The 23,762-nt window shown below is 50.3% G+C and overlaps 2 protein-coding genes across 3 annotated transcripts in view; both read left to right on the top strand.

Moving 5' to 3' along the window:
* Positions 1-23,762, top strand: part of Als2cl (ALS2 C-terminal like) — a 232,033-nt gene that overhangs the window by 13,207 nt on the left and 195,064 nt on the right. The gene's annotated exons all lie outside the window — the stretch shown is intronic.
* Positions 1-23,762, top strand: part of Ccdc12 (coiled-coil domain containing 12) — a 48,687-nt gene that overhangs the window by 10,823 nt on the left and 14,102 nt on the right. The window contains exon 2 of the mRNA XM_051203263.1: positions 19,799-19,866. Within this exon, the coding sequence (XP_051059220.1) occupies positions 19,799-19,866 (68 nt within the window). The remainder of the gene's footprint in view (positions 1-19,798; positions 19,867-23,762) is intronic.

Here is a 23,762-nt window from a genome sequence, read left to right as displayed (position 1 = left end):
GGTGCTAATTGGTGGAACTGGCCTTGCTAGGAAGGAAACAAGGTCTTTCCCAGACCTCAGCTTTACTCTGCCTAGGCCTAGTTCCTTGAAGGTACAGTTCATTTAGAGAGCCACGTGTTAATTAAGAAGAAAGGAAAGGACTGGAGACATGGCTCCAAGGTTAAGAACAGGCACTGCTCTTGCAGAAGGCCAGAGTTCCATTCCTAGCTCTCACATTGGTAGCTCAGCTTCCTATAACTCTAGTTCCAGGGCATCTGGTACTTACTTCTGCCTCCATAGGCATAATATACAAATGGATGCATGCATGCATGCACACAATTTAAAAATAAAAGTTTTTAAAGGAGGAGAAAGGAAATCCCAGCATGGTGGTATCTCATCTCCATTCTTGCTAGGTCTGCCCTTGTGTGTGAGCTTCTCAGACCCGAGATCAAGGAAACAGAGAGAGAACCCTTTGGGTGTCATTGGGCTCCATCAGCACCTGTTGATGAGCCAGCACTGACAGTTTGGATGGAGTCAGCCTCCCAAGGGTTTACATGTGTGAAAGCAAAGAACTGGATGAGTCAGAAGTCAGACCTACCTGTGTGTCAGGACCATCTGGGGAGACAGTTTGCAGCTCTTCCCTGGCCTTTCTTCTAGTTTCCTGCTGTGGCCCGATGCACACCCTGGACCCCTAGCGCATTTGCCCCCCGGTGGTCTCAGCACTACATTCTTCTGGGTCTCTGTGACCCTGACATGCTGTCACTGGAAGCAAGATAGTTTCTTTTTCTAGACTGGTAGCTGTCCATCCTCACAGCTGCCACCAACTGGTGTCTGTGACACCAGCTGTGTATTTGGCCTAGGGCTTGCATTGTAAACCAGATGGCCTCCCCGCCTTTAAAGGTTTCTGTGGGAGGCTTGGATAGACTGTCATCAGGGAAGGTGGTAATATCAGAGACTTAGAGCAACTGGCCATACTGTGGGAGACCAAATGCTGCTTCCAGGCTTCAGTGAGCCCTGTGCCTCTGAGGCAGGGGTGCGTGTGGGCCATCAGGAGCGTCTCCTGATGAGTGAGAACTTCCTTGGCTTGTCTGGGAGACAGAAACGACCCTGGGAGCCTGGTATATAGCTCAGCTGTCCTTAATGCAGTTTGAAGCTCTACCTAAAAATAAAGTGTGGGAGCACACTCCTTAATCCCAGCACTGGGGAGGGAGAGTCAGGAGGACCAGACCCGGAGGGTTCTTGGGTACCATAGAGTCAGGTGAGGCCAGGGAATGGATTTTGGCAGGGTGTGATGGTAAGGGAGCTTGGTCCTGAGTTTTTCCAGAGAGTATGTGGAGAAAGTAGTGTCCAGGCCATAGAGGTTCTATGTAGCAGAGAGGTCAGAGGCCCACTAAAGAGTGAGCATCCATTCCACTTTGTGAAGGCCTTACTGGCCCCAGCTTGTGAGAGCCACTGGTCGTCAAGAGAGATAGTGTCCCTGTAGCCTGGCTCTGGGCTTCCCTGGTGTTAGGACTGTAGTAGCCTCATATGGCCTTTTATATCTGGCTTTTCATTCATCATTATATGTGAGCTATTGGGAGTTTAATTCACTTTTCATGTAGGGGCATGGGCAGTGAGACGGGTCTTGTTTGTAATCAGACTCACCTTGAACTTACTATCCAGCCCCGGCTGGCCTCAAAGTCAAGCTGATCCTCCTGTGTGAGCCACTGTGCTTGTGTAGTCAGTCAGTTCCCTGCTGCTTTGGATTTCCAGGCTGGAGTGATTATGGAATATGCCTGTATTCCCACTTTTTTGGTGTTTCTTTATAGCTATATCGCTGGCCTCACACTCAGGATTTCTCTGTCTTGTCTTCCCACATGATGGGATGATAGCTGTGTACTGCCACACCCACTTTACTGCCAGTCTTCTACATTAGTGTGTTGGCAAGCATATGCACACAGATACGTTAGTTATATACCAAGGAATACAATTATAGGTCACAGAATATAGGTATCCCGCCAGACTACCCATCAGCAGTGTGACTTCCCTCTAACACTTTCATGATAGCTGTGAGGGAGGAACTAAAGTGGAACCCTTTGTGATTAAAGGATAAAGTGTCTTTACATGTGTGCACGAAGGGCCTGCTGAGTCTTGGCCCCAGCCTCCTTCTCCAGACAGGTCTGCTGTGTGGACTGGCCTAGCACTTGTGTAGATGTTGCTGGCTTTGAACTTGAGGGATATATTGCCCCACCCCCACTCCCCACCCCGCCCCAGTGCACATAGGGATGTGCTACTACCTGGCTTGCCCCTCCCCTTTTTTATTGGGTTACCTGACCCTTTTTCCTACTGGTTATAGAAATGAGGGACAGGGTGTTCCTGGACCCAGGACCCCCAGCATCCCAGACATTCTGGGCAGCTAAGCGCTCCCCCTGGGTGCCATCTCTAACTGATTCCTAGGAACTCTTCTTAAGATTGAGTTTTACTATTTTTTAATTACTTGTAGTTGTGTGGGTAGGTGTGGGCAATGTGAGTGCAGGTCCCTGCACAGGTCAGCCATGTTGGGTCTCTAGGGTCACAGGTGTGGTGGGCGCTGGGAACCAAACCTGTGTCCTCTAGAAGAGCAGTGAGATCTCTTAATCACTGAGCCATTTCTCTGGGCCCTCATTTCTAGGGATTTTTTGAGTTGTCTTATGTATTCACATGTGTTTTTTAATTTTTTAATTTAAATTATTTTCTCTGAGGCAGGGTTTTACTATGTAGCCCTGGAACTCAATATATAGACCAGCCTGGCGTTAAACTCACTAAAGAGCTCCCTGCCTGCCTGGCAAATGCTGGAATCAAAGCCTATACAACCACACTGGGGTAAAAAGGCTTCCTTGTCCTCCTCCTCTTTCTTTTCCTTCTTTCTTCTTGATAGAATCTCATGCAATCCAGGTTGCCTACTCTGAGTCCATTGTGTCACTAAAAATGACCTTGATTTGTTATCCTCCTGCCTCCACCTGCTGAGTGCTAGGGTTACAGGCGTGGACCAACAGACCCAGTTTATACCATGCTAGGGTTCAAGCTCATGGCCTTGTTTTGTGTGCTAGGCAAGCTCTACCACCAGAGCTAGATCTCTGGCCCCGAGTGTTCATGTTTTAATTCTATGTGTGTGTTTGTGTGCAGCCAGAGGTCAGCCCTGGGTGTTCTTCAGGAGCCATCTACCTTGTTTTGTGAAGCATGGTCTCTTGCGGGACCTGTAGCTCGCTGGTTAGACTCACCTGGCTGTGCAGTTAGCCGGTGACCTGCCTGTCCCTGCCTTCTCAGCGCTGGGATCACAGGTGTGACTGTTCAATCACACGAATGCCTGCTGCAGCCTCCCGAGTGCTGGAACTAAAGGTGTGCGCCTCCACCACCTGCCTACAATGATACCTTCTTACGTGTGTTCTAGAAGGTTCATTGTTGTTTTGCCTTTCACCTTTAGATAGCCAGTCCATCCAGAATTAAATATTTTTGTATGGTATGAAATAGGGACTCAAGTTTTCAGGTTTTCTGTAGGCGAATCCACAAGAGCTCATTCACAGGGTTATCAAGGACCTTCCCTTGTGGATGAAATTGAACCAGTTCAATATTCAGTTAGCAATTGGACTTTGTCTGCTTGTTTGTGTTGGGTTGTTTTTTGTTGTTGTTGTTTTTAAAGTTTGTGACAGTGTTTCACTAAATAGCCAAGGCTGGCCTTGAACTTGAAATCCCTTTCCTTTAGCCACTGAAATGATGGGACTACAGTCATGAACCACCATGCCCAGCTTGGGCAGTGTGTTTTAAATGGTCATTAGCTTTCTGTTGATCTCTGCAGAGATCTGTATCAGGCTGTTGTTGATGTTTAAACAGGCACTAAGAATAGGTGCTTGCCTAACGCCCTTCCCTTAGTGCTGTATAACATGGGTGCTGGATCATGCCTATAATCACAGCACTCATGGCTAGGGCCAGGAGGATCAGGAATCCTCAGTCATCCTCAGCTGCATGGCTAATTTGGGGCCAGCCTGGGTTACATGAGATCTTGTCTTCCAAAACCTGACATGCAGTTCATGTGGTTAATTTTTTATTTCCAAGCAAAGACATTCCATGTAGCATCCTGGGCTTCTAAAGGATACCTTCGCACAGCAAACAGCGGTGACACCCCATGCTCCCAACTCACTTTTAATTCAAAAATAGAATGTACAGCGGTGTATACTCCAATGTGTACCCACTCCCTGCACGCAGTCCATCTTGTACCTCACTCAGCCCCAACAACACAGGCACTTTCTCACTCAGCACCTCTCCCTACCACACTGCTACTCTGTTTACTGCAAATACCCTCACAGCTACCCCTAGCCTACCCTACACATCCAAGCCCTGCACATATCGCCAGCGTACACAAATCACGTGGATACTGCCTCCATACCCCCAGCTCCACTATCCCCTAACAGGGAGGGTCTGGCCTGGTGGTCAGAGCATGATGTGTCTGTTGTGTGGGTCTCTCCTCCTCCATCAGATCCTTGCCTTTGATCCAAGTACCCTAGCCTCTCTGGCTTTTGCTGTGGAGGGAAGTGACAACTTCTGCCCTTGAAAGAATTCCAAGAAGAAAAACAGTTGTTTCTATGACAAAGCCCCTTTGGGAGTAATAGCCACACTCTAGGGCTATTTTGATCCATGGCTCAGAAGAGCTCTTCTGTCTAGAGAGAAAATGTTAGGGATTAGAGTAGAGTGCACTTACCCTTCCAATAACCCTCCAGCCCTCAGTGTTCTTGGGGTAGGGCAGTGCCTGGATTCCTCATATCTGGCCAAGCTTTCTGTCCTGGGTCTTAAAGCTGTGATAGGCAGGTCCTTTTTCCATAGAAAGTAAAAGTGAGTGTCTGCTGAGGTCACTCCTGCAAGGCTCACAGTCAGTGGGGGTGGGAGCTGTCATCGTATTTACTATTGAGTGCCACTGTACACTGTGCCGGAGGATCGAGGTCGGGGGAGGCTAACATTTATCTCAAGCAGGGGCAGGCTGGACCCTACACGATACTAGTTACCATCTAGTAGACTGCCCAATACTGTGGAGGGTACAGAAGCCATCAGCATCCTGGAGGGAGGGGGCACTTACTGCAAGGTCTACTTGGAGGCAGAAGCTTCTGAGACAGTATGGGTGCATGTGCTCCACTTTTTCTCATCAGTTCTTTACAGGTCTTGTCCTCTTCTGGGGTTCTTGTCCCAGGCTGCATAACCCACGGCTTTACCTGGCCAAGGGACTAGAAGATACAAGAGAGATTGGGAGAAAGGCATGGAAGAGGAGGAAGGACGTTAACGTTAGGCCGAGGAGGGGCAAGAACTGAGCAGTTGGAGTGGGGGTCTCTAGATTCAGGACGTCCCTTCCAGAGGAAACGGAATGATGTGCAGGTTATAATCAAGAGTAACCTTGGACTCCTGATGCTCCTGCCTGCTGAGATTACAGATGAGTGCCACCATGCCTGGCCCTTAATGGAGAGGTTAGTTAGGTGACCTTGGGACAAGTATGGGGAGGTGCCACTTTGGAGACATAGGCAAGAATGGCCACCTGTGCAGTCTCCATCCCTTGGGGCTTGGTGCTATTGATTAGATGACTTGTTCTCTCCAGCCACTGTCAGAGCGGTCACATCACAGACGTTTCCTCCTGTTTCCTTCCCTCAGAGTTTCTTGTCACTTTGCAGTTCAAGGAATTGCAACTCTGAACCAAAAACTCGCCCAAGGCCCCACAGTAGACAGTTGTCAGGGCCGCGTCAAGTCCTCTGTGCTCTGGCTTTTCTCAGCGCTTCAGCTGAGCTCATGCATTAAACAAGCTCTGCTTCCCAAGGCAACCTGGGTGGAGGTGAGGATTATAGATAGGCCCTCGATTAAGTAGTATTCCTACAAATACATGTGCCGGCTCTGACTTGTGGTTCAAATGGCTTTAATTAGGATTTTATCACTTGTAGATCACACCAAAGAGGAGACAGCTGTCTTCCTGTCACAGACTGTGACACTGAGAAGCAGCTGATCAGACGGAGGTTAAAATAGCTTGTCGTCTCCTAGGAGTCTCAGCACACTTTGTTGCTCTGCAGTCTCTGACTTGCCTGGAAACTGAGGTGAATTTTGCTTTTCAAACTCTGGGTTTTGAGAGTGTTGTGCAGCATCAGTCATCCCGCTGATCACAGGGTTGGTTGATTTGGTTGACCTGGCCAGCTGCTTGGATGTCTCTGTCCTCCTGGAGCACAGCCTTCCCAACAGAGCCGCACTGTTCCTTGGTGAAGGGTAATGGGTGCGCCCTCTCCCTCCAGTGCCCTAATCTCCAGATAAACTCAGATGCCTGATGTTGGGGCTTGTTTTGAACATGGTTCCATGTTAGAACAGAAGGAATGGAATGCTGACCCACAGGCTGGGTAAGGGTCTCGGCTTGCTTACGTCAGCAACTGGCCCTTGTGGTAGTCAAACTTGGAGAGCATGCTGGGGTCACAGAACACTGCACTGCCAACAGTCAGCATAGCACCTCCATTTGTGAAGTCTGCTCTGGACATAGAATCTTGCCCTTGCTGCATTTGTGTGGAGAAGGAGATGAGTTTTCACCCCACACACTTCATTAGGTCATTGCTGACAATGGCCATATGTAACCAAAGCACTTCATTCCAAGCAATAGAAATCAGTACTGGCTGATTTGAAATGAAACCAAGTATTGCGTATTTTTTGCTTAAAGACTTATTGTTTTTACTGGCTGTGGTGGCACATGCCTTAAATTCCAGCACTCAGGGGACAGAGGCAGGCAGATCTCTGTGAGTTCAAGACTAGACTGGTCTACATAGTGAGTCCCTGCCTAACTAGGGCTACTCAGTGAGACCTTATCCTTAAAGGGGAGGAGGTGGGGGTTTCACTGTGTAGCTTTGGCTGCCCTGGAACTCACTAGTACACTAGAATGGCCTTGAACTTGAAGTCACAGTGATCTGCCTGCCTTTGCTTCAGTTTTTGCTTTTTAGTTATGTGCATTTCCATGTGGCTGTGTGGGGACATGTGCATGTGAGTGTAATTGGCCCCCAAACCAAAAAGGGCATCAAGTCCCCCAGAGCTGGAATTTTAGCCTGTGAGCCACCTGGTAGGGTTCTGAGAAACAAGTTCAGGTCCTCTGGAAGCAGCATGTGCTCTTAACCTCTGAGCCTTCTCTCCAGCTCCGTAAGTGTTTAAAAAGAGAACTTGGTTATGCAGGTCTGTAATCCAGTACCTTTGGTGGCCCAGGTTAACCTCCAGCTCATACCACTGAGTATGACCTTGACCTCCTTCCTGGTCCTCCCTCCACCTTCCAAGTGCCTGACCACCTTTCCCAACTCTTGGAATCAACCTTGTATCCATTTTGTTGTCCATAGAGAGGTGTCCGTCCGTTCCTCTGCAGGGAATCACAGTTCCCAGGATTGTGTGGTGTATGGGTCAGCAGGGCCAGTCACTTTCCTACTGTAAGATATGCTGGGAAGTGAATGTGGGGCCCTTCAGGCTTCTGTGGTGCACAGTGGGCCCTTCTTTCCCTCCCTGCTCCAAGTGGCATGGTAAGGTAGACAGAGTGAGACCCGAGGTCCAGCCTGGTTTCTGCTCTTGTCTTGCTGCATACTTGAGCCGAACCCACTGTAGCTCAGGAGGAGACATTACATCACGCAAGTGGTTTCTCTCTTTCTACCCATCCTGCCGCTGTGTGTCCAGAGCCCACGTGGTGACCACAGTAGCCCTTAGACAGGTGGCCACTTCCTCCTCTGGCTCAGCCTCTTGAAGAGGGATGTACTCTGACTTAGACTAGAGCTAGGTCCTGAGAGTAGGCGGGCCATTGAGCATGCCAGTTCCCAGCTCTTGCCCGGAACCTTCTAATTTGGTAGGTGCTGTTTATCACACATTCTTCTAGCTGCTGGGTCTAGTTCCTCCTGAGGCCTTTGCAGTACCACAAGTTGGTGGTTTCTTTTCATTTGGTCTAAGAGTGGGCCATGGTTGAAAGAGATCCAAGCCGTCAGCCATTTGAGAGTTCTGCAGTGAGCAAACAGCAATAAACAGGCTGACCCAGCCTTTATCTGCTATGAGCTGTGCGTTAACAAGCAGGTACCTTAGTTGTCCTGAACCGGGTTGTTGGAATAGGATAATACCAGATCCCAGGTATAAACAGAGTCTAGGAGCCTGTTGCGTCCGCAAGTGAAGTGTGAGCAGGTGTGCCAGCATTGCATGGCACTGGGCAGCATCCGTCCAGACACACTCGGAGAGAGAGACCTCCCTGTGCTGTTCTTGAATGGCTCTCCTAACCCACATTGGGCCTCACCTAGTGACCCTTGCCCTCTCCTTCCTGGGCTCTTGTTAAATGTTCTTTAAATACTATTGTTTACATTGTTACCACCTGTCTGTCTTCCCTCTTCTGCTGACTTCTGCATCCTGTCCAGCAGGACCTTCCCACTACACCTGTGTCCTTGGAGGTTGCCCTGGCTCCTCTACCTGGATCTAGGAATCAGCCTCATCATATTGTTCTTTCCTGTGACCCTGGTGATCCTTGCCAATGGCCACTTGGGCTCCAGGTGGGTGCGGGCTTCATCCTGTCTGGTTCTCACCATCCTACGCCCTGAGGTGTTGATGCCGTGTGGTGATTATACACTTGATGTCTCCTTGACTGCCCCAGCTCCAAGGGCAGCAAATTCACCTTGGTTCCTACCTACCTTGCCAGATGATAGGACTCAGGCACCTGGGTTTGGGAGATGGCTGGGCTGAGAATTTTCTTAAGGAAAAGCAGACTTGGCTCTTGGGCAAGACCGGTGCTTATTTGAAAGTCTGCCGGTGTAAGTGACTGAAGAGCTGTAGCCGCCCTGAGTGTGGCAGACGCGGCACTGGCAGGTTTTGCCCTCCCCCCCTCCCCTCTTCCTTGCTAAACTGTTAGATTACATTTCTAAAGCTGGCCAGCCAAGGTCTGTGCCCTTATTTGGCCACTTCCTCCTCCTGAGGCTGACCACCAAGGTCCAGCTATCAAAGCACTGGCGTCCAGCAATCAAAAGCTGCCTTTTGGCTACCCTAGTTAACATGTCCAATCAGAATTAACCAACTTATTCTAATATAGGGTTTCCTCTTTTCCTCTTATAACCCGCCATTTGCTTATGGGCCACGTCTGTCTCCTCTCTACCCAGAGGCAGTCCTCTGTCCCTCCGGGAAAATATCCCTTCCCTCTTTCCCTTGCTTCCTTCCCCTTCCTCGTCCTGTCTCTCCTGCCCCTGTTTCTTATTCTCTGCCCTTTGTCTCTCTGGGGCAAATAAATCTCTTTTGTACTGAGAACTTGATCTTGGTGTGTCCTGTGCCAACTCTGGCCTTTTCAGTGATATGAAGTGGGATGAACTTCATTGGGATTGCCACGGGCTCACACAGGTGTGGGCTGGTGGGTCTTTGTCAGTGGTCCAGGGGGGATAAGACTGGGGGTTTTAGTTTGTGCTGGGTGTTGAAGCTAGAGGCCTGCTGTGGATGCCCGGAGCCCTAATGTGCTGTTGGCTGGGACTGCGCGTGTGATCGTGGGAGGTTTGAGGTCAACCTGTTTTAAGAGTCAGGTCTCTCCTTCATGGATTTTGGGATTGTACTCAGGTCATCAGATTTGTGTGGCAAGCTCTTCTTACCTCCTGAGCTGTCTTGCCCTGCTTTTTGTTTGTTTGTGTATTGTTTGTTTTGTTTTGAGACAGTCTCTTGTAGTTGAAGGTGACCTTTAATTCTTGATGATCCTGCTTCTGCCAATTTCTGAGATTACGGGCATGTGCCACTCGTGTCTGGTTTATGCGGTCCTTAGTAGCTAGCCCAGGGCTTCTCCCTTGCTAGAAGCACTCTGCCAGCTGATCTGCATCCCGTGTAGGAAGCAAGGGCTTTGCTGTGTATGTTGCCCACTCCAGCAGTTGATTCTGTCCTAGATGCTGTTGGGGTTGTCGTCCTGTTGCCTGACTAGTGAAAGCTGTTGGCAGCTGTCAAGGAACTGTCTGGGAAGATCCAGAGGCGGTATAAACAAACAGAGCTGGCTTGGATGTGTGTGGGAGGTGCATGGGTGTCATCTGCAGGGCCATGAGGTTTCTGAGTCCTTGCTTACTATTTGCATAGGATCCCAGGCTGGTGAGAACGGGGGAGATGGATCTCTCCTCCCTCCTGGCTCAGCCTCTGAGTTCCAGCCACTAGCTAAAGCTTGTGGAGGAAGGGAAGCCCCGTGTGCTCTTCAAGCCTGGCCTAGGAATCTGCTTATGTCATCGGGAATAGCGATTCTGGGTGGCTGCACCAGCTCCAACACTGACCAGCTGACCCTTCCTGGTGACCCTGGCAGTTTACCGTGAAGTAGGGGAAGAGGTCCCAGGCACCTTCTCTATTGCCACATGAAGCTCTTACACAACCGGAAGCCTCCTTGGGGCTTTGTGATTGGTTTACTAGCACTCAGGATGAGAGTAGGCGAGGAAGTCCTGGCAATTAATTAGGAGCTCTGTTCTTCAGGGAGGCAGCTTTTTACCTCCAAGAAAAGGGGGGGGGTGTGAGGCCAGGTGAGAAGGTGGGGGAAATGACCTCATTGTTTAACATCAGTTAACATCTTAGCTGAAAATTTTAGCCCTGCATAATGGAGGTGTTCATGCTAATTTAGGAGGTCAGGCCTGCAGTGTGGCTGCTGATCTGCTGTCTGTAGTCCAGGGTACAAAGGGATGCAGGTGTATGCAGGCCTCAGCCAGCCCTCTTTGTCCTCCAGCAGTGCTGGAGGTGGGGGTGCTGTTGAGCTTGTAAAAGTTCCTAAGACACTTTTTGGGGTCTGTACACCAGCCACGGTCAGGAAGCAGTTTAGGGTTATTGTGGCCAAGATAGCCTCTTGCAGTTGGCTTTCCTGATTGCTTCTGTTTGTTGGTAAACTATCTCATCAGCAGAATTAAAATGGAAAAATATTATACACAGTTGTGTTGGGCAGCTCCAGCCTATCAAGTCTGTAGCCATTTGTAAGCATGGTTGCCATGGTGACAACCTTGGCTCAGTAGTGTGGGACTCAGCTGTGCCCTCACATTCTTAGGCCTGTTTGAATGAGCAGCTGGTCCTCTGGACTGGGTCCAACAGGCTGCATGATATCAGAGTTCCAGTTTTCCTTGTGAGAAGCACCCTTCTGGACACCTGCATGATTGGTTTTCAGAAGAGGAGTCTCTGGCCCAGAAATGGTTGTGTCTTTTGGTAGTTGGCTTATCTCTCTCTGGCATGGCATCAGAGGAGCTCTCAACCCTGTGACGTTTCATCAGAGTGCTTTAGAGTCTAATAGAGAGGCTAGACATGGTGGACTTTTGTGAGTTCAAGGCCACCTTGGTCTACATTGAGAATTCTAGGTCAGACTTCTGTCTGTCTGTCTGTCTGTCTGTCCATCCATCCATGCATGCATACATATGGAGACAGAGAGAGACTAAGATTCTAGTATACCAGCTTTGTGTGCCATGTCAGGGCAGAAATTGGACCAGAACAAGGAGTAGGCGTTCAGAGAGGAGTAGCTAAGAATTGAAGGCCACCCTCTCCCTGGGGTCCTGGCAAGTCCAGGCCATGTGACTCTGGATGAGTTACTTAATTACACTGTGCCTCTGATTTGCTCATCTATGAGAACAGAAAGGAATGCTGACCTTATAAATGTTTGCAGTGGTTAATTGGATAGAATTGATCACATTCAGCAATGCTAGTATTATTCAATGATGTGGGTTATCACTCACAAGTAGAAAAGATGGGACAGAAATGAATGCTTGCATCCAGCTCTCGGGGGAAGCTCACTCCTAAACACTAGGACCTAGTGCGATGCCTTCTTGTTTATAGAACCTATTTAGGTTTTATCTCTCTTGCTCTCTCCAGAAGTGAGCAAGGTTGAGTTGAGGATGTGGTTTGGTTCGTACAGTACTTGTCTGGCTTTCACACAGCCCTAGGTTCACTCTCCAGTAAGGCTTAAAAACCAGGCATGGTGGTGCAGGAAGTAGAGACAGGTGGGAGGATCAGAAGTTCAAGGGCACTCTCGGCTACATAATGAGTTCTAGACCACCCTGGGCAAATAGGTCAGTTAAGTGTTTGACATATAAGCATAGGGAACAAAGTTTTATCCCTGAGACACATGTAAAAAGTCAGTATGGCTTTAAAAAAAAATTGAAGCCAGACAGTGGTGGCACATGCCTTTAATCCCAACACCTTGGAGGCAGAAGCAGGTGGCTCTCTGTGAGGTTGAGGCCAGCCTGGTCTACAGAGCAAGTTGCAGTACAGCCAGAGCTACACAGAGAAACCTCTGTCTCAATAGGAGGATCCTGGGACTCACTGCTTAGTAGTCTAACTTAGTTGGTGAGTCCCAGTTCAGTGAGAATAGACAGTGTTCCTGAGGAAAGGACCCAAGGTTGTCTTCTGACCTTCACACACATGAGCATACACATAATGATAATTTTTAGAAGCAGGAAAGGAGAGCTTAGATGAGCATAGAGTAGACGAGCAAAGCAGATGTGGACGGTGGAAAGACCTACTGTGCAGACAGACACCTAGAAGCACAGTCCGTTGCTTCCTGTGTACCTCAGGCCTTCCTATAGGGAGAGCTCAGGTAGGAATTTGGAGCCTCTCAGAGTACTGGGCTGCCCAGATGAACCGGTCTAGTCTGGCTCGCTGGAAAGGGAAGGGGACTGTGGTTTTTGCCATGCCCTCTGCCTAACCTTCTTCCAGCTGGTTGCTTCCTGCTGCTGCTGGTGAGGGTGAAACCCTGGGCACTGGGAGGGGCCTATGCTCACTGAGCTGTACCAGTTGGTCCCTGTTCTGCCTTCCTCTGCCCCCTCCCATTCACCCTTGAGCAGGTGAGACAGGTGAGGTATACTGTGGAGACCCTCCTCAGCCACTGGAGAGCCACTGCCCTCTTGCCGTGCTGCTGATACCACCCCTTCCCCTTCTGGGTCCCGGCCCCCCATCCCCACCCTCTGAGAATCCAAGAGTTCAGGGTTTTTCTCCGGAGAGCCGTATCTTCTAAAACCTGACCTGTGTGCGAGTGTGGTTGTTGGCCCTGGAGTCCAGTCAGGTGCCCCAGTTAAGAATCCCCATTGCACTGAGTTCTCCGTGCATACTTCTTTTTCTTCTTGGCTCCCAGCTTGCAATGCAGCTTCTAGCACCAGGGATCCGGTCAGTGTTTGTGGACTAATAGAGGAAATATGCTGGAGGAGTTACCTGCCACCTCTCTTGTACTTGTGGTAGGATGCCCAGTTTATTTCTGGCAAGAACAAGAGCTGACTTGGCCGGAGGCCAGCTCCCTGTGTTCTTCCAACACACATAAGATATCAGTGATCCCAGGCCCAAGGCCATGTGATGCCAGCAGGAGCTGCATGCTGCTGCCTTGGTCCCAGTGGACTGGGGGGGGGGAGGGCTAGTCCTGCCTTTCTTCTGTGACCAGAGTCTGTCTCTCTCTATTTTATTTATTTTCGAGACAGGGTTTCTCTGGGTAGCTTTGGAGCCTATCCTGGAACTCACTCTTGTAGACCAGGCTGGCCTCGAACTCACGGAGATCCACCTGCCTTCACCTCTCAAGTGCTGGGATTAAAGGCGTGTGCCACCAAAGCCTGGCTACCCTCTTTTTTTTTTTCCTGCTGAGGACACTTGAACAAACATGGATGGCTGCTACACACACACCAGGCCTCAGCTCTAGTGTGCCTGGAAGCTGTCCCTCCCTTTCTCTTTGTCCCCTTAGCGCTGCCCACCTCCTTCATTTTCCCAGTGAGCCATTAGCAGAATCGTAGCCTCGCTTGCTGCCTCCTGCAGCCTCTGACTCCCAACCCAGTTCCAGCTCTTACCCTGGCCCTTATCTTGGCTTCCTTGCTGCTCTCCCAGCTGCCAGCCAGGCACATTGTCCTCTTTTCACAAGCCTCTAAAGACTGGCTGTACCCAAAGGGTGGCTGTGGCTCCTGCTGTGTCCCGTCTCTGGCCCGGTGATGCCAGCCTACCATGGCACACTCTCTGAGCTCTGTGTGAGGGGCCAGGAGACTCATGTCCATATGGTGTCCACATGGAGGCCACAAGAGGGTGCCTGATCTCCTAGAAGTGGAGTTATGGACAGTTTTGAGCCACTGGGTGGGCACTGGGTGTTGAACACAGGTCCTCTAGGAGAACATCCAGCCTTAACTGCTGAGCCATCTTTCCAACCCCTGGAAGGATCATGTAGTGTATCCTCTCGTGGCCTAGATGAATCAGGTATTATGTCCTCTCTGCTCAGGGGTTTGCTGAGAGCATCACAGATGACCCATGGGAACGAAGCCCACTGTGGCCTCTACGGATGTAAACGGCCAGCATCTGTAGCCCCTGTGGATGTAAACGGCCAGCATCTGTAGCCCCTATGGATGTAAACGGCCAGCATCTGTAGCCCCTGTGGATGTAAACGGCCAGCATCTGTAGCCCCTACGGATGTAAACGGCCAGCATCTGTAGCCCCTATGGATGTAAACGGCCAGCATCTGTAGCCCCTATGGATGTAAACGGCCAGCATCTGTAGCCCCTACGGATGTAAACGGCCAGCATCTGTAGCCCCTACGGATGTAAACGGCCAGCATCTGTAGCCCCTACGGATGTAAACGGCCAGCATCTGTAGCCCCTACGGATGTAAACGGCCAGCATCTGTAGCCCCTATGGATGTAAACGGCCAGCATCTGTAGCCCCTGTGGATGTAAACGGCCAGCATCTGTAGCCCCTACGGATGTAAACGGCCAGCATCTGTAGCCCTGTGCTCTTTCCCCAGTCCTCTCCTCCCTGCCCTTTGGAGCTACTGCCTGCCCACCCAAGCAGCAGGTTTTTTCCTTTCTCTCTCATCATTTCCTTCTTGTAATAGTGTGATGATGTCACCATGATTGCGCTTGTTTTCATAGATGAGGAAACCAAAGCAGACCTTCCCAAGGCCCCACAGTCAGTATGAAACAGCCAGATTTTCCACTGGGTTGTAAGCTAGAGTGCATGAGCTCTGCCAGTCACAGGTGTCAGGCCTGTGGGTACAGACTGGTGGGACGAGTGTCTTCCCAAGCTCACAGGCTGGTGTCAACCCTCAGGAAGGAGCATCTGGGGACCCTGAAAGCCGAGCACAACAGCTCAGTACAATCAGTGTGCCCGGAAAGATCAGAACCTCTGTTGTGATCACCCCAGTTCTCTCCCGCCAGTCTCTGGGCAATAAAGAGCCTACAGTTTCTGGTCCCAAGCATGGTGGTGTTCAGTCCAGGGTTTATCATTCCATCTTCAGGGTGAGTCAGACTCCAGTGGCTGCCCTACCCCACTAAATACCCTTATAACACAGCTCCCAGGGCCACCACACCCAACAGGAAGTCCCTCCACCCCACTATGAGGTGGCCCTGGCTCTGGGGACAGGCAACAGGGTGCTGCTGTGGGACCTACCAGGTTTGCCTGGCATTGTCAGCCTCTTCCTGCCCCTGCCTTACGTACTGCACCACATGACCATCTGCCACTCTGCTTCCTTACTCTGACCGGAATTAGAACTGCAGAGGTTCAAGACCTCCTCTTAGGGGACTGTAGTGTTTGGGGTGTTTGTTTTCATGAGGAGGAGAAGGATTTTGAGGCCCCTTTTTTTTATTATTATTATGGGACGGTTTTTGTTTTTGTGACTGGAGAAATAGGACCGCTGGGGAGAGGGGTTGTGCAGTAAATTGCTTGCTGCACAACCATGGAAAGAGACCTTAGTTGGATCCCCAGTATGTGTGTAAAGCCAGACCTGGGCCAGCCACAGGAATTCAATTCCTGGGACTCATATGGTGAAAGGAAAAAAAGATTCCCAAGAGGTTTCTTCCACATATGCATGCACCCAATCAATCAATCTAGTTAGTACTGAGAAATAAAACCGAAAAGCCAGGCATGCTCCTGTGTGCCTAGAATGTCAGTGCTGAGGAAGCGAAGGCAGTTGACTACTTGGGCTCGCTGGCTAGCTAGCCTAGTATATTTGGCGGCACGTCCCAGGCTGCTGAGAGATGTTTCAATAAAACAAGATTGAGGCTGCCAAATGACTCAGCGGTTAAGAGCACTTACTTTTCTTCTAGAAGATCCGGGTTTGATTCCCAGCAGCCACATGGTGGTTCACAACCATCTACAATTCCATTTCCTGGGGATCTGAAGTCTTCTCCTGACTTCTGCAGGGAATAGCATACCTACATACACTGGGGCGCACACATTTACACATTACATAAATCTATACTAAAACAAAACGAAAGCCCAAGTGGTGACCCCTGAGCAACGACAGCCAAGGCTTACATCTAGCTTCCACATGCCTATATAAATTCATGTGTACTCATACACACACGCAGATATTTTTAAAATTGAACATACTGACAGTCTAACCCAAAAATATTCTAATTTGACACATGGTAATGAATAATAGTAGGAAAAATTTTAAATGTTTTTTTTTTCATAGTAAGTTTTCCTAAAAACAGAAACATTTAATAAAAACACTCTGGTTCATAACCTAGGGTAGTCATCAGTGGTGTTCCCGACACCATTGGCATTTATGGTGATGGCACAAGCAGGGGAAAGTGTACAAACTGTGCTCAGAACCAAGGCCATAGTGAAGTCCCTCCACACAGCACAGGTGAGTACTTCAGAGACCCTGTGGATTCATAGTGTGTTTAATTTTGAATTATTTCTTCGTTATTGTCTATTTTGCTAAATTTTTCATGATTCTCACATTTGGTTATGTGACCCCATATGGAGTACTGACTCACAGTTTAGGAAACTGGATTCTAGAGGCGAGAGCTGTTTGGTTAGTTAGGGTGGAGAAGAATGGCTGGGACTTGGCTGTAAGAGCCTCAGAGGGAGCAAGAGTGGGGAATAGGAGGGCTGAAGAGGTGGCTCACTAACTAAGAGTACTTGCTGCTCTCCCAGATGGTCAGGGTGCGATTGCCAGGACTCACATGGCTGCTTCCAACTGTCTGGACTCCGGTTGTAGGGATTCAGTGCCCTCCTCTGGCTTCTGTGGGCATCAGGCACATTTGTGATACACAGACATGCATGCAAGCAACTCTTTCGTATGTGGGGTGGGGCCAGGCAGTTAAGAGCACTTGTTCTTGCAGAGACCTTGGTTCCTTTCCTCTGTGGGAGGCACACATGTAATGCACAGACATACATGCAAGCAAAAACTCATAAACCTAAAGGGGGAAAAACAAGAATGGAAGATGGGGCTGGGGAAGAAGGGAAGGGCAGAGAAAGTTGGGAAGACTATGGAGCCCAGGGTTAGAACATTGAGCTTGATTTAGGGGGGCCTCATAGCATCTCTGGATGTGAGATCCCTAGGCATCCGGTCTTGTTGGGTGTCCACCGGTGCCTTGGGCTGGCTATGGCTGGCTGTGGCTGACTGTGGCTGCATCTGTGCATGTGGTTGTACAGGCCTGAACTATGTGGGGAGGCAGGAAAGGTGGCTGAGGTCAGAGTCATTTTCAGGAACTCAGTACTGCTCTTGACAGGCTATGCCTCTCATCTTGGCAGGAATGCTGGGCCAGACCTAGAGGGCCATGATCCAGATCCTCTACTGGTTCTGTGACCTTGGGCATCTCTTCTCATCTTTTCTTTTCTCTGAGAGCCATTTTTGAATTATTTCTGAATTATCTGTTGTGTTGTGTCTCTCCCTCCTCCCCCTCCCCCCAGTTCTGAGCTCATCTGAGACCAGGAGGTTTTAAAATGTCACTTGGGTATGTGGCTGTTTTCTCTCTTGTTAATGAGTAACTTGGCCCTTGCCAAGCACTTAAGTGTTTCTGGGGCTCTTGGAGGTGGCAGCAGCAGCCTGGCTCTGGCCGAGTTTAACCTTGCCCTTGGTTAGGAAGGGGCATGGTGTGGGCAAAGCAAAGCACTCCTCCTAGAGGCAGGTCCTTCCTACACAGATCCATGGAACCTTCCAGAAAGAAGCTGGGGAGGGGGTCGGCATAGGCTGAGCCCTCTGCTCTACCAGTCCATCCCAGGGAGCAGTTTACCAGCCCCTTCTCTGGAGGCAAGCATTTCTGGGATTTGCCTTTGGTAGGGAGCTCTTTATTAGAATATCTGCACGCCTCTAGTCCCAGCACTCAGGTCACTGAGGCAGGTGGATCTCAATGAACTTGAGGCCAGCCTGGCCTACATAGAGAGCTCCAGGCCAGCCAAGGCTACATGGTGAGACCTTGTCTCAAAAACAAAAAGAGAAAGAAAGAATATGTACACTTCTTGTAGCTTTGTGGGCAAGCCTTTAGTCAGGGAGGGGCCTATGTCAGCTCAGTTTCTTGAGGCCCCTCCTACCCTGTGATCCACTTAGAGAATGCCAACTTGTTTCTCAAGCCTGAACCTCGGTCTGTTCTTTAGACCACACTCCCAGAAAATCTTGTCTAGTTTCATTCCTACTGTCTCATTCCCATGAGACCGAGGTGCATAGGTTAAGGACAGAAGGTATCTTGACATGTTCTATTATGGAAGGCTTTCAATGAGCCAGCCTCCATATGGCCGGAATGGCAGTGTCTGTCATTGCCCTGTATCTCCAGGATGAGCACTGGTAGACAGTAACATGAAGCAGATGTCATCCCATAGGGAGGCAGCGGTTGGTAGTGTACAGGACTTTCTTGAAGAGGAATTGCAGGTAGCTACTTAAAATCTAATGTCAGATCCAGCCTATTCTCAGCCATCACAACAGGTTGCAAAGTAGAAGCTTCCAGGTTTCTTCTCAGAACACCACTACAGCAGAGTTCATTGCCAGTAATAAAGTGAGCTTGACATCTTCTAAATGGCTAGCGTTGGCATGCAAGGGCTTCCTCCTGGGACATAGTTCAAGCCTTGGGCCTGTGGCATGGCTCCATACATTTGATTCTGTCCATGTGTATACACACCTGTTGTCCACAGGGCAGCTAGTCCAACCACAGTGATGCTGGGAAGCAGGGGACCCAGGGCATTTCCTTCTGTAGTAGGTGGAGGCGGCCCTCGTGATGCCCTTAAGTTGTGGTCCTCAAGGCACTTGGAGATAACCTGTCTTACATAAATGGGGGAGCAGGCAGATTTGTGGGCTAATGAGATGGCCCAGTTGGGTGTAGGTGCTTGCCACCAAGCCTGGCAACCGAGTTCAGTCCCTGGAGCCCACATGGTAGAGGATGAGAACCAATTCCTGAAAATTAACTCTTCAGACTCCTGGAAGTTGTGCCCTATGTGCCCTATGGCATGTGTGTATAGCACACACACACACACACAGAGACAGACAGACAGACAGACAGACAGACAGACAGACAGACAGACAGACAGACTGTTAAATGAGCTCTTTTTGCCCCGTCTCCTTTAGTACCTCACAGACCTGGGCAGTGAATCTTGTTCCAAGCCTGGTCCAAGTTAGGTCACTTGTAAAGGGATCCAAATGGGCTGGAAAGAATGAAGGAATCTGCATTCTCATCCTGTCCTAGTGGTTGGTGACCATCTTTCCCCCGTCCCCCCCCCAGCCCGATGAAGGGGCGAGTGGCCATCCGGCCCTGACCAGCTCCTTCCCTGCTATCTGAGACCTTCTCGTTCTCCCTGCTTGTCATAAGAACAGCCTGTGTCGAGCTTGGGCTGGGATCATGGAAGACTTGTATGGTTTTTAATTTTATTATGAGGCCCTGCTGTCCTAGACCTCCTATATAGACCAGGCTGGCCTTAACTCACAGAGATCTGCCTCTGCCTCCCTAGTGCTGGGACGGTTGTGGAGTTGTAAGTTCTACCCAGGAAGGGGCAGGGGAAGAGCGAGGCTGCACTGCACCCCTCAGTCACCTGGCCCTGATGGTCTTGTCCTCACCAGTTCCCCAGGGGACCTGGACCACAGTAGGAGTGAGTGTTCATCTGAGCAGTGGTTCGTTCTTTCTTTACAGGATAAGGAAGACGGGGAGCCACAGACCAAGCAGCTCAGAGAAGAGGAAGAAGAAGATGGGAAGCACAGGTAGTGCCTATGCGGGGTCTGGCATGCCACACAGCGCTGCGGCTGCCCTGCCCTCCCCAACAGCATCTTCCCGGGGCTACATTCAGGACCGGACATTGCTCACATGGCTGCCTTGTTCAGACCTGAAAAGATGAACGTTCACTAGTTAGGACTGCCTCTGTATATCCTATATGTGTCCGTCTGTAAGATTTCCTCCCTTACCGTCCAGTTCAGTGGTTCTCAACCTTCCTAATGCTGTGACCCTTTAATACAGTTCCTCATGTTGTGGTGACCCCAACCATAAAGTTATTTCTGTTATGAATCGTGGTATAAGTATCTGTGTTTGCCGATAGTCTTAGGTGTCCCCTGTAAAAGGGTCACGAAAGGGGTCGTGACCCACAGGTTGAGGAATGCTGGTCTAGCTCTTAGCTTGTGTTATATTGTAACCGCGTCTTTATTACATCTTTTAGACTTGTCATGTACTTTTTATGTGTTCTGCTTCCTTACCTATGTGTGACGGTCTGATTGGACCATCATCTACTCATTCCTGCCTTCTCAGCCTGGAGTCAGCATCCTTGTTTGCTTCTTTCTTTGTTGACACAGGGTCTCCTGCAGTCCAGGCTAGCCTCGCCTCTCTCTGTAGCCGAGGCAGGTCTTGAACTCCTGATCCTTCTGCTCTCACCTCCAGGTGCTGTGATTACAGGTGTGCACCATGTCCAGCTTGGAGTCAGTCTTTGACAGTCAGTTTACGCGTGGAGCTTGGCCCGGAGACCACCCCTTCCTTCTCTTTGCTTGTACTCCCCTTATAGTTAGAGCACTTGTCCTGCTTTGGTTGAGTTGGTTTAAGTTGACTATGAGGTTTAAGTCACTTATGAGGGCTTGGCTAGCCCCTTCTGTCATGGTGGCAGGCATGAGGTCTTCCCTCATAACTTGGACGTGCCCTCCACAGAGTTCCCCATGTTGCTTTATTTAAAAAACTGCTGGGTGTGCGGGAACCAACTGTAGAGCCGGGAGGAGCTGGGCAGCTCATGTTCTGGGCCAGGACAGACCGACGTCCCAGGAGTCACACTCACGTCCCGCTCAGTTCTCAGCTGCGGTGTGGCTGCAGGTAGACTTACCATCTTTATAGATAGAGATCATTGATTTCCTCTACCCTGGCCAAGCTTCCTTCATACACAGGTACTGCTGCTTGGAAGGTAGGACGGCCCTGTGGGCAGGCAGAGCTCCGCAGAGGAAGCTGGGCTGTCGTACTGGAACAGGCCTTCCTTTATCAGCCTCACTGGGGTTGAGGAATGTCTCAAAGAGCAGGGCCCTCATCTGGGTCCTTTTCATCTCCTCCAGCAGCAGCAGCAGCCAGGAAGCCCTTATATTTTGTCCTGTTGGTAGACCTTTGAGGTCCTTGCCATCTCTCTTGGGTTCAGAACATGGCAACAGTTCTCTGTTCTAAGAGGCCTTGTGGTGGTAGAGTCTGCTCTGTATGGAGCTATGTGGTTTTGGGAGCCCCTGGCTCCTCGGGGGTCTCTTTGCCAAGTTCCCCTGGACTTTTTGATTTGGGGGTAAGTGCCCACATGGTCTTCCTTGTACTTAGAAGGTTTCCTGGCTTGTTCATGGGTTCTCAGTTGCCAGCTGGAGCCCTGAGTCTCCTTTTCTGGCTGTCTCTCATGTACCAGATGGTCTCTTCGCCTTCCTTGCTGAGAAAGAAGGGTCGCTGGTCAGTTAGCAAGAGACTCAGCTGTGAGACCGCATGTGGCTGCATCGCAGACGGTGCTGCTGCAAAGAAGGGGCAAGTTTGGATTGAGAGTCAGATTTAGAAGTGGTGCCTGCATGTTACCCAGTCCGTACCAACTGCCCAGCGTATTTGCTGTGTGCTGCATGGTGCCTCTCCTGGGAGGCAGCGCTGGGTGGTAGCAGTCTCTAAAGGGACACGGGCTGTTTACAAGAGGAAGTGTTGATAAGCTGCTAGGTACCGTGAAAAAAAAAAAAAAAAAAAAAAAAAACAGTGTGAACACGGAGGGAGAGACAGCTGCAGATTAACACAGACAAAGAAATGGGGGGGGGGTAATGGCTTTAACTATCTGTAATGTGTGGTTTTATTTTTAAACAATAACCAAAGGCAAACCCATCTCCACTACAGCAAAATGCGGCTTTTCTTGACTGGAGGAAGGTGAGCACATAAGTTATGACCGTTTTCCTAACTATGAGGAAGAAGAGGGGGGAATGCTTAGTTCCAGGCTCCTGTTGGTAAAAGGTCATCCCTTTGAGGCAACGTCAAGGCCCTGCTCACTTGTGCTAGGTTTGAAGAGGTCATGTGTGATAGAGCACTGGACATCTGTCCTTTTGTCATAGCAGCTGAGGACCAAGCGTGTTAGACATTGGATTAGGCTGTGCTTCCCTTCACTGGACTTGCGTTCTGCTTTTCTCGCTCTCTGGAAGCCATGAGTACCACGCAGCTTGTCTGGCTTGGGAATGGGGGGGGGGGCAGTTAGGAAGGAATTGTACTTGCCTGTCAGAGAAAAGCAGGCTCTTGTGACTCGAACGCCTCCAAAGTGCAGGGCTTGACCCAGGAAGGCAAGCCTGAGTCTCAGCCAGAGTACCTGGAGCCAGACCCTTGGACTGGACCGTAGACCACAGTGTTCCAGGCCCGCGCTCTCCAGGAAGGGTGGGATGGAGCAGAGGGCAGGAACTCAAGGCAGAAAGGGGTTCCTGCCGGACGCCTGTGAATTCCAGCAGACCCAGATAGCCACAGTCCCCTTGGGGAGAAAGGGAGACCCTCAGCTTCACAGCAGGGCTGGCCTCTGAGGCTGGTCATCAGTGAACACGTCGACTTCTTGGGGCCCTGCAAGTGCAAGCAGCAGTCTGTCTAAGTAAGCCAGAGGGCAAGCCTGGGGCAAGCAGCTCTGGGTGACCTGGGAGAACAGTGCCTGCCTAGGTACTCCTCAGAGCCCTGAACCTGCGGGGTGATGGAACCCCTGGCTCTTTAACTCCTGGGACCGTTACCCATGCGCCCCGGGTTTACACAGACAGTGGAGTGGGCAGCGTGGGCAAGGCTGAGCTGTGCCTGATGCCTCCTGACCCAGACTCTCGGGCTGAGGAAAAGGCCGTCTCCTTGTCCGCTTTCTTCCTCACTTCTCTTGTGCCCTGACCTGGGACTCCTCAGCCATTCCATCACACACTGCCACCCAGCTCTGGACTCTAACCACCAGGTGACCCGGGGACCTGCTCTCTGTGCCCCCAACCCTGCAGGTCTCCTGCTGCTGCGTACAGAGGTCTGGTTGCCTTGACACTGCACAGACACTTGGCCAGTGGCCATTTCAATTGATTTGTATAACTAGGAGTAGAGTGGCCTGGGGCTTGAGAGTCACATCTAGATTGGGGGTCAGGACCTGCAAATGCCTGAGTCACACTGCCTCGTTGAGCTGAGCTTCGGTATCTTCATCTAAACAATTGGGAATGAAAGAAAACTTGGCTTCGCCTGATGGGGAGCTAATGTAGCATCCAGCCAGTGTGGGGCTCTGAGGCCAGGGAGCCCTCCCTCCCAACAGGGCTACTAACAAACACAGCTTGAACCCGCCTAAGTAACTCTTAGAGAACACGTGTGCTAACCCTACAGTAGGACAGTAGCTGGGGAAGCAGCGAGGTGGGTGCATGGGAGTAGAAATGAGCTTGTGTGGCCAAGAGAAAGGAGTAGGAGAAACTTTAGAGTAGATAGTCCTGGGAGGAGGCCATCCTCACTCATTTCACAGCTTCTGTCCAACCAGAAGCATTGCAAGGCCTGGAGTATGCAACTGAGGAGCAGCAGCCTGCACCCTAGGGCTCCTGTCCCCACTTGTCCAGCCAGTCTGCTTCTCATGGCTTGCCCAGGGTGGGCTCCTAGCTCAGGTCACTGCCCAGTCACCCCATAGACTTTTTCCGGGATT

The sequence above is a fragment of the Phodopus roborovskii genome, unplaced genomic scaffold, assembly GCF_943737965.1.
Source record: "Phodopus roborovskii unplaced genomic scaffold, PHOROB, whole genome shotgun sequence".
NCBI classification, from domain to species: Eukaryota; Metazoa; Chordata; class Mammalia; order Rodentia; family Cricetidae; genus Phodopus; species Phodopus roborovskii.
This window is presented reverse-complemented; position numbering and strand designations above follow the sequence as displayed.